Here is a 10829-nt window from a genome sequence, read left to right as displayed (position 1 = left end):
TGTCACTCTGACCCGAAAATCTCTAATTCTTAGGATGCAAGGCATTGATAGAACCCAGATTGCAGCTTTGAGTCTGATGGCTCTAAAGGTGTTCCTGGATTGCTCCATGGGGATGAGGCTCTCAGAATAAGATATATATACATTTAAGACTGAACCCCCATTTCCACCCTTGTGTTTTTTTTTTCTCCTTAAGTCTGCTACTCCCTAAGTCTCCCTGTGTCCCTGTACTCTATCAGGCTAATCCGACACATCAGTATCTGAGTTTTTCAAGCTGACAGTTTATAGTTACTAAAAAACAAACAAATCAAGTTTGTAAAGAAGAAGGGATATTTACATGTAGTAAACATGGACTCCTGCCCTTTTTATATACTGCATCCAAAAAAAAATGACAAAAGTCACTGTAATTTATATTTAGATAATTAATAAGTGATTATATTACTCTTACATTCACTGTGTATAAACGTAAATGACAGCGTGTCTCTTAGATGCTTTGCGTACTAAGGAAAAAAAGTGGTCCTTGATAAAATGTAATATATGATCACACAAATTTGAGTACTATTTAAGCAAGTTAGCCATGACAACTCAAACTTAAGCAACATAGTATTTATTACCTTTACTAATCAGGAAAAATGCATGAACCCCCTAAACAATGTAGCATTTAAAAAAATTCATATCTACTTCCAACTATTCCATAGCTACTAACATTGTGGGTGCTTTTAAAAGTCAAAAACAATGAACTGTCTAAAAATATTCTGAATAGCAGTAATATCACATTGTGAATTTTATTTTCAAATTTTGGTCAATAAAGAACAGTAAGGTTAAGCAATCAAAAGAAGTACGAATAAAAGACATTCATATACACCAAAGCTATGAATAGGACAGATTCACTTCCAGTTGATTCAATTATACATACACTTTTAACATATAAAATACATCTTAATTAGTCAAGAAACAGACCACATTTAGCACCAGGAAAGGAACTTTACTTTAGCGTTTTTTTTTTAATGTTTATTTATTTATTTTGAGAGAGAGACAGAGTGCGAGCAGGGGAAGGCCAGAGAGAAAGGGAGAGAAAATCTCCACGCTAATAGCGCAGAGCCCAATGCAGGGCTTGATCACATGAACTGTGAGATCATGACCTGAGCCCAAATCAAGAGTCAGACGCTTAACCAACTGAGCCACCCAGGCACCCCTTAACTTTAGCTTTTGATCATGACCTCAATATCTTGTCATAGAAAAAGAAATTTCATGGGAACTATATGTATTTATCACTGTAATTAATAAAAAATTTAAAAAGTAACTGTCGCATTATCAATATGTGAGTGATTCAGTGATTCCAGTCCTGAAAACTGGAACTACTTGATATTGCGCACAACTCTCCTACAGTGGTTTGTTTTCATCTCCTCCAATGCTTGTTCCAATTGCTGAACCAAATGGAGCAGAGTGGCTGGGTCTGTCTGCAGAACTTTGGTGTTGTGATCTCCATTCTGATTAAGGTGTAGCTTTATAGTCACTGATGGTTTTATCTGTTGCCTGAGGCTTCTGCTTGCAAGCTTCATTTTAAATGGAGTAAGAGAATAACTAATTACCATGCTGAACATATAATATTTATAATTACCTTATATCATATACAAAAGTCAAATTTCATATAAATCATAGACTTCAAAATGAAAAATGAACTTTAAAACCTTTGGAAAGAAAAAAGGCATGACAATGTATATGCAACCTTGCCCGGCAGAAGGATTTCTTAAACATGATATAAATTTAAATTATATAAAATTTCTTAAACATGATATAAAAGGCACAAACCACAAAGAAAAAAACCGATAAGCTGAAATACATTTAAATTATTAACACTTTCTTTCAAGAATACCTAAAGATGGTGGAAAAACAATCCACAAACTGATAAGATATTTTATGATGCATAGAACCCCCTCCCCCAACAAAAGATCAGTATTCAGGATGCATGAAATTTAATCAGAATGTTCTGATTAAAAACAACAACAAACCCCATAAGACCAAGAAAAATGTGCAGAAGACCTAAGTAAGCAATTCACAAAAGAAGTAACACAAATAGATAAACATAGGAAAACATGTTCAACTTTTTATTAGTAATTAGGAAAATGGCAATAAAAACATAACATATTATTTTACACATATCAGACTGGCGAGAATTAAAAACCTGCCCATGTGGGGCACTGCAAGTGATAGGAATGGGAACTCTCATCCACTGCTGGTCAGAGTGGTAAGAGAATAACTTTGGAAAACAATATAATAGTACCATCAATTACACTCCTAGGTATATACCTTGAGTTCTTACATACATACGTATATTCACAATAGTATTTGTTTCCAAGAGTCAAAAATTAGGAACATTTCAAATACTCTTTAACAACAGAATGGGTGTATTGAGAATATTCCTAAAAATAAAATGCTTACTAAATGTCAATAAAAAGAACAAACTACAGCAATATAAATTGTCATGGATAATTCTAAAAAGAAAATGTTCAATCAGAAAAGCAAGTTGCAGAAGAATACATAAAAACTAAAGTTTAATGAAAAAATGTGTTAAACTAATTGTTGCACCATATGCTAACTAATTTGGATGTAAATTTAAAAAAATTAAAAAAAGATAAAGTACTCACTGGCCAAATGGGGAAAAAAACCCAAAAACTATAAAGAAAGGATTAACATCAAATTCAGGAAAATGGTTACCTCAGGGAAGTGTGAGGGGTTGTAACTGTGGTAGGTCACAGATGGTTTCATTGTATTTCTTTAAAAAAAAAAATTTAAATTCTTTATTTTTGAGAAAGAGAGACACAGAGTGCGAGTGGGGGAGGGGCAGTGAGAGAGGGAGACAGAATCTGAAGCAGGCTCCAGGCTCTGGGCTGTCAGCAAAGAGCCTGACGCAGGGCTCGAACTCATGAACATCGAGATCATGACCTGAGCTTAAGTCAGATGTTTAACCAACTGAGCCACTCAGGTACCCCTCAGTGTATTTCTTAAGCTTGGCAATGGGTACTTGTTTTACTATTATTCTTTAAACTGAGTATCTATAATCTTTATTTGTATGATATATTCTGAATTTTTTTTTAAATGTACTATTGACATATTTTTAAAAGAAAAAAAAGAAAACTACTAGAAACAATGGCTAACTTGAAAGCGAAGGCATTTAGCTCTAGCACCAACTGTTCTCTAAAGACCATTCTTCCTTAAAAGGAGCCAGGAGCTCCTTAAAGGAGTAACTGATTAGAGGTCTGGGATAACAACTGTGCAAGATTGAGCCTGAAACATCTTGCTATACAGGAAAGCAAGATTGTTACCTAAAATTATTGGAGTCACGTCAAAAGGACAAGAAGCCCAACTGAAGAGACTTTCGAGTGAGCAAAAATCTAACCCTGAGATTTCAGGATTAATTTATACCACAACACAGAATATTCTGACTAATAACTTCTTCCAATTAATTCTAGGTGATCTGGCTTCCAAAAGAACCCACGATACTGAAATTTAATGTCTAAAAATAATTTGGAAACAACAGGTCAATCCCCTTGAGTGAGCCAGTCCCCAAAATAATACAGATACTTATAAGTTAAAGTGTCTCTTTAAGATCATTTCTCCAGTACAGAAAATTATAGATATGAAAGATAGGTAAACTATAAATATGATGACTGAAAATACTACTTATTGATTCACTTACACATTGTTTATACTTCTTTTTCCTCTATATCTGCATTGATAGACAGGGACCAAATGTATCTAGGTGTATAAACCATAAATTTTTCATCCAAAGACTCAATCTATCCTCAAACTTTTACACAACATAATATCTAAATTAATATCCTTTACAAATAAGCATCTATATCATTCTTTAAAATTTCCAGGTGAAGGTTATACAACATCCCTAACAAACACCTAGTAAGACATATTTAGACCTAATTTTTTTCTCAGAAATGAATTTCAAGGACAGTACTACAGGATAAAGAACAGTAGCCCACAAGGTTCCTGATTAGGACTTATGTTCTGTCCTTCTCTTTGTAAAAATAACAAAAGCAATTTAAATGGATCAGTCCTAAAGGTAAATCGTCCCTCACCAATCTCAGATGCATTCAATTTACTTATGTTATTAAGTGCATTAATTGTGCTGGCAATTTATGAAGGGAAATGTTTCTACTAGAAACTGAACTATGATGATTAATGTATTTCTCATAAGCAACTGCACAATTAGATGGTAATTGTCCATTCACTACCAGTGTCCATGAGACAAATCAGTTACTCAAAAATGAAACATCCTGTAACTTGTCACTAGTTTCCTAGCAATTCAGCTGATCTTCATCTGACAAGTCTTCCTCCTATAAAGAAGAATCTACTCCAATTAAAATCCCTTGTAATAATTTTGACTAATGAGCTCAGAAAATCAATTAGTTCTCTAAGTAGCTTTTTTACCCCTTAAACGCATTTTACCACATGAAGCAATATTCATTCAGTATACACTCAACTTTAAACTATATTAGTTCTTGCAGTAACACACTATTCAAACCCATTGCACTGGGTAAATGAGCTCTCCCAAGTTTTAGAAAATTCAATTGCTTGTTTCTAATTTCTAAAAATGTCTTCATAATGGAAAAACTCAATGCAAATCAATAAAGCCAAAAAAATAACTTCTATGGGCTACCAGAACCCAAAAGTCAGAAATTACCCACACCCAAGAGAGAGCTAAAGATTTACAAGATAAATTACTACTGAATCTCATAAACATGACCATCTCACATCTCCTCCACCTGGTTATTATGAAAGGACCTAAACATAGAAGCTTGGCCACAGTGATCTCCTCCTTCCCATAGCCCCACAGGATTTGCTGCTTATGATGTCTCCCAAGAGCACGAACTGTGTCTGATTCTTTAAATCCACAATACCTAACACATGATAACTGTACAAGAAATATTTGATAAATAATTTAAGAAGCTACTTACCCTCCCCCACCTTTTTTTATATTCAGCACTGAATGCCTATTATGTACCAGGCATTGTGCTGGGGACACAGTACTGAACAAGACACAGTACCTGCCCTCATAGAGCCTACAATCTGGTTTATACCATACCCTGTGTTTATACCTATTCAAGCACTCATTACACTGGATTATAACTGCTAAACCCTCTAACTGAATTTCTGTATCCTGTTTGGACCATCTTACCACCATTCAAATCAGGAAGAATCCACTATAACAGTAATTTACAAACTTTACTGCAAATTAGAATTACCTGGGTAACAAGTGGAACTCTAAAAAATTCTGATGCTCGGACCAAACCCCATAACAATAAAGCAGAATCTCTGGGGCAGAACATAGATACGAAATTTTTTTTTTTTTTTTTTTTTAATAATTTTTTTTTTTTTTTTTTTTTAACATTTATTTATTTTTGAGACAGAGAGAGACAGAGCATGAACGGGGGAGGGTCAGAGACAGAGGGAGACACAGAATCTGAAACAGGCTCCAGGCTCTGAGCTGTCAGCACAGAGCCTGACGCGGGGCTCGAACTCATGGACTGTGAGATCATGACCTGAGCCGAAGTCGGACGCCCAACCGACCAAGCCACCCAGGCGCCCCACAAAAATATTTTAAGACTATCCAGGCCTTTCCAATATGCAGTCAAGTTTGGGAACTAGTGTGCAACCTATTCAAAGCTCATTCCCTTATGCTTATGCTGCCTCCTCTTCCAAGAACATTAACCCTGGTTTTCTCTATTTATTGACCCTTCTGAAATTTTACCTCCTTTTGTTTAAGCTTTCCTGGATTCTGCAAGCATCTACTGAACGACCTAAGCCATGTTTGTGAAGTACAGTACATAGCTGTAACTTTATGTATACAACTATATTCCCCCCCTCCAGTAACTTATAACTATCTGTAATTACTAGTTATTTTGAGAACACCTAATATCCCTGAGTATATAACATCTTTTCCAATTGAGAAAATGTCTCATACTTCTTTTGTGTACCAATGCATTTGGCACAGCTCTAATCAGCAAATGATGACATTCAATAAACATCTATTAGCTGTCACTGCTTGATAAAGGGCTACATACAAGAGTCTGAGAACTCCCTTTCGGTTATCAATGTGGCTTTGCAAATGACTGAATCTTACAAACGTAATGTGTAAAAGCAGCCAGACACAAAAGAATATTTACTGAATCATTTCATATATAGAAAGTTAAAGAACAAGTAAAAGTATGTATTTGAAGTCAGGGTGCTCGTTAACCTTTGGAAAGGAAAGAAGGAGAATTGGTAAGAAGCAAAGAGGATGCTTTTGGGGTGTCTGTCATGGGCAAGTCTTGGTTTTATGGGTGTTTTTACCATGTGATAATTCACTGAGCTATACAATGACGTATGCACTTTAATCCATGTATGTTTTGCTTAGGCATAAAAGTTTTTAAAAATCAAATACTGCTTTAAAAATTTGCATGACCATCTCCTTACCAAAAGAACCTATTTGTTACAAACTTTGCAAGTGAAACTGATGTAAACACATTAAGCATATCAGAAAATGAACTATTTGTAAAATGGTCTCAGAATAAACATTAAAAAAATAAAGTTTCAAACCAAAGTTCAGTTAAGGTGGTAAAGAATACAATAAGCCTGAGGACATAGAACCAAAATTAATCTTATAGTTTGTCAGGTGGGGGCGGGGAAACCATACCTGTACATCTAGTCTCCATTCAAGGCTGTGGTAAGTGGGAAGGTCTGGTGCCAATTCACTCAGAATAGTTCTGATCTCTTTTCTGTTGTCTAGATAAAGCTGAAGCAATAATTTGTTCAATTCTTCAGAGAATCCCAGAACAAAAACAGAATCTTGGAAATCCAGTTCAGAAATCTGGAAGTGAATCAAGTTTAACAGAACATCAAATTTATGTTTGTCTAGAAATGCTAAAATATTTGATATACACAAAAGAATATGATATCTAATTCTTTTCTGCCTGGTAAAAGAAACAACATCCTTTATAGAGATAACTCTTACCCACTATTTTGATGTCTGAGTTTCTGATACATAAAAATACTTGTATTAAAGCATAAAAAGAATTATTAAAATGCCCAGTTTCTCAGGGTGCCTGGGGGCTCAGTCTGTTGGGCCTCTGACTTCAGCTCAGGTCATGATCTCACAGCTCGTGGGTTTGAGCCCCATGTTGGGCTCTGTGCTGACAGCTCAGAGCCTGGAGCCTGCTTTCGATTCTGTGTCTCCCTCTCTGCCCCTCCCCCACTCGTGCTCTGTCTCTGTCTCTCAAAAAAATCAAAAAATGTCTCTCAAAACATTTAAATAAATGTTAAAAAAAATTTTTTTTAAATGCCCAGTTTCTCTCCTATTCTCCGTCAAGTCAGATACTGCTAATATGCAAACAAATAAAAAATAAAAATAAAAAAATCATTTATTCCTCCCCCTTCCTAGGATACCCACTATTGTATATGGCTTAACAACATGCAGAATTAGAGGGAATTCCAATTTATACTAGCAAGAGGCTTTCATACCAGCAGATCACATTACAGCCATATTGTTTAGGCATGGCTTCACTAAATCAATTATAAACCATTAACAACATTACTAAAATAAGCAGGTGCCTGCCAGGGCTATGATGCAGAGTATACTGGAGCTTTTTAAGGTTGAAGAAATACAAACACTCCACAGAAGCCCTTACCATAAGCTTTGAGCTTTCAGTGAGGAGGTATGTTAATCCTTCCACACCATGCTGGACAGTGTCACTGCTCACATTTAGTTTTCCTGGGAAAAAAGAAAAAAAAGCAAATAAATTATTGTGTGATATTTATCCTTGTATTCAAATTCTTATTTAGGAATAAATATTATCCATTATTCCATATTTGCAAACACTACGATGAAAAATAATGACTTAGTAATAGACTCCTGTTCATTCTCCACTGCTGGACAAATGCTTTGGGTATCTGCCGCCGTGTAACATTCTTTTCAAAATGCAGACCCGTGGAGACAGACTAGCATCAGACATAACAGTCCTTAGTCCTTCTCTTGAATGTCCAGCTACTTCAAGTCTGGCATAAGTGGAATTCAAGGGCTGACAATCTCAGAAACTACCCTGTCCAGCAGGGAAAAAACAATACTGCAGCAAAAGCGGATATTTGAACTAATTATAACCAAACACTTGCATGATATTAATGGCTCACCCAACTATTTCACACGCTTTGGTGCATTTAAGCATCATAGTATCTTTGGCATTTGTCCATTTTACGGATGACAACACCGACTTAATAGAAGTTTTAAAAATCTCAAAGCTACTTAGGGGATGGGCAGGATTTGCGCCCTGAAGAGCCTTTCTGCTTTTATTCTACCACAATGAGAACTAGACCATTGGAGCTGCAAAAACCCCTATCTCTCCAGGGTGCCCAAGAATGGCCCGCACTTCCCCGCGAAGTGCCTCTCCCAGGCTTACTGGCGGCGCCTTCGTAGATCTTGGGGTTCGAGCCTCGCCTCAGGAATTCCACCGCAATCCGCCCAAACTCGGCGACCACTGCAAGGGAAACCAGGAGACCGTGAGTGCCGGGCACACCCCTTGTTCCCCTCTCCAGGCCACAGAACACCACCCTCCGCGGCCGCGTCCCCTGACCCGTGCTGTCCACTTGCGGCAGAAAGGCCAGGTGCTCTTTATGCTCCTCCGAAAGGTCCAGCAGCATCTTCCTAAGTCAGAGGACTTTACTCGGCAGTGTTGACCCCGCCCTCGCCACTTCCGGGGCCAGCGTCCAAACGCAAAGAAGCTCCGGCTTCCCCACATCCCCAGCTTTGGGTTCCGGCCTGAGTCCTACACTCGAACGCCCGCCGATGGTGTATTCTGGGGTTGGAAAATTCTTCCGCTAGCAAATCGTATTGAAAAGACGTAGCCTGGTGGATGCGCGGTGCCATGCTCGGTGGAAGATGAAACGACGTTTAAAATCCTGCACGCCCCCATGTGGAGCCTACATGAATAATATCAGTAGCTAACATGTATTAAGCACTGTATCAGGAAATGTTCTTACATGTATTTACTTATTTAGAGTTGAGAAGAATTCTATGAGGTAGGTACCATTATTGTTCCCATGAGGGATAAGGAAACAGAGAAAGGTCAAGCGACTGAAACTAACTTTTATAGAGCTATTAGTTTGCACAGAGTTTTTGTATATGTTATCTTATTTGATTGATCTTATTTAATTCGCTCAAGAGCTATGACCTCGTTTTTACAGATGACGAATCAAAGCTCCAAAGATCACATAATAAGCCAGAGACACGGCTGGAAGGAGAGGGTCAGATCCCTTGACGACCTGCTCCAAAGCCCATCATTCTACACAGCAGGCTGAAACCTGAAGGTTTGTAACAATTTCTATGAGTGATTATGAATTAGGATAAAGATGATGATGACAAGGGGTGCCTGGGTGGGTCAGTTGGTTGAAGCCTCTGACTCTCGTTTTTGGTTCGGGTCAGGATCTCACGGTGTGTGGGTTTGACCCCAGCATTGGGCTCTGTGCTGACAGCGCGAGGAGCCTGCTTTAGGGATTCTGTTTCCATCTCTCTCTGCCCCTCCCCTGCTTGTGCGCTCTCTCTTTCTCTTTGTCTCTCAAAAATAAATAAATAAACATAAAAAAAAAAAAAAGGTGATGATGACAACAATGACTGATGCTTGCAGAGTTCAGAACAGTATTTTTATCTTTATGTGTTGAGACAGTGTGAAATTTTGGGTCTTTTCCCAGCTTTTTCTTCTCACCTGCTGTGGTTCAAATATCGGAGACTATGGAATTGCCAATTGATAGGAACAGGACTTTCCAAATCTCACCCCCCTTGGTGGGGAAGTTGGTGGGGGGAAAGAGAAGAGGGACTAGAGAGAGATTTCATATCTATTGTTATATGTAGGGATTGAGATAATTCTCTCTATACTATCTCCTGGGCAGAAATGAAAATTGGAAGTTGTTTTAGCTCTGTTTGCTGTGTGTACCTTGTCCTTCACATTGAAATTGTTTGTTTCCTCCACAGAAAGGAGGGGCACAGAAAGGAATGTCTTTAAATTTGTCAGTTAGGTCTTGAAGCAGCATTTGCAGAGAGAGCACAATATTTTCTTAGACTGTAAGTTGGAGATCAGCAAAAATAGCATCGTTTCCTGAAGCAGCTTTTATTCCTAATTGAGAAAATGTCTATTATTTAAGAATAGTTTTCGGAAAAAAGTAAAATCATGATTTTTTGACAAATATATAATGGACACATGTCAAAGATTGTAGTGAATCCATGGGTTTATGAGGGGATCATTGCAGTAAGAACCAGTTTCAGCTGGCACAAAGGAGATACTTCAAGAATCATACATTCATGGGGAATAAGAAATGCCTAAATGAATCTACAAGTAGATATAATACTATGCCAATATGATATAGCCTTTCTTCCCTGTGATCTCAGGGACTAAAAATGCGGGTGGCGGGGGTGAAGGTGGCAAATAGAAGTAACAGAATGGAGTGGCCAAAGAAAGTGATCAAGAAGCCAAGTTATAGCTGGGGGAAACAGCCTGGGAGTTAGAACTCTCTGGGACAATTTACAGAGCAACGTTTTTTTTGTTTGTTTTTAAAAAAATTTTTTGTAAATGTTTATTTATTTTTGAGACAGGAGCAACAGAACATGAGCAGGGGAGGGGCAGAGAGAGAGGGAGACACAGAATCAGAAGCAGGCTCCAGGTCCTGTGCTGTTAGTACAGAGCCTGATGTGGGGCTGGAACTCACAAGCTGTGAGATCATGACTTGAGCTGAAGTTGGACGCTCAACCAACTGAGCCACCCAGGCACCCCCAGAGCAATGTTTTATTACTA

At 37.7% G+C, this 10829-nt stretch overlaps 1 protein-coding gene and 1 long non-coding RNA gene across 2 annotated transcripts; both read right to left on the bottom strand.

Moving 5' to 3' along the window:
- Nucleotides 1-588: 588 nt before the first annotated feature.
- Nucleotides 589-8753, bottom strand: COMMD2 (COMM domain containing 2). Its single transcript, XM_060638926.3, has 5 exons — nucleotides 8619-8753; nucleotides 8445-8522; nucleotides 7680-7762; nucleotides 6689-6862; nucleotides 589-1553 (listed from the first exon to the last, which is right to left on the bottom strand). Exons 1-5 carry the CDS (start codon nucleotides 8683-8685, stop codon nucleotides 1356-1358), a joined length of 600 nt encoding a protein of 199 aa, XP_060494909.1. The 5' UTR covers nucleotides 8686-8753; the 3' UTR covers nucleotides 589-1355.
- LOC144612775 (uncharacterized) lies at nucleotides 2091-6678 on the bottom strand. The gene is made up of 2 exons (XR_013549825.2): nucleotides 5584-6678; nucleotides 2091-5328 (listed from the first exon to the last, which is right to left on the bottom strand). It is a non-coding gene; the product is annotated as an uncharacterized LOC144612775 (long non-coding RNA).
- Nucleotides 8754-10829: the final 2076 nt, after the last annotated feature.

Source organism: Panthera onca, chromosome C2, assembly GCF_046562875.1.
Source record: "Panthera onca isolate mPanOnc1 chromosome C2, mPanOnc1 haplotype 2, whole genome shotgun sequence".
NCBI lineage: Eukaryota > Metazoa > Chordata > Mammalia > Carnivora > Felidae > Panthera > Panthera onca.
This window is presented reverse-complemented; position numbering and strand designations above follow the sequence as displayed.

Excerpts from the sequence above, each read along its gene's own strand:
- COMMD2 (XM_060638926.3), bottom strand. The coding sequence starts at position 8,685 with ATGCTGCTGGACCTTTCGGAGGAGCATAAAGAGCACCTGGCCTTTCTG. Across the intron at positions 8,523-8,618 it reads GCCGCAAGTGGACAGCACGG|TGGTCGCCGAGTTTGGGCGG; the intron begins GTCAGGGGACGC and ends TTTCCCTTGCAG. Across the intron at positions 6,863-7,679 it reads CTGAAAGCTCAAAGCTTATG|ATTTCTGAACTGGATTTCCA; the intron begins GTAAGGGCTTCT and ends ATTCACTTCCAG.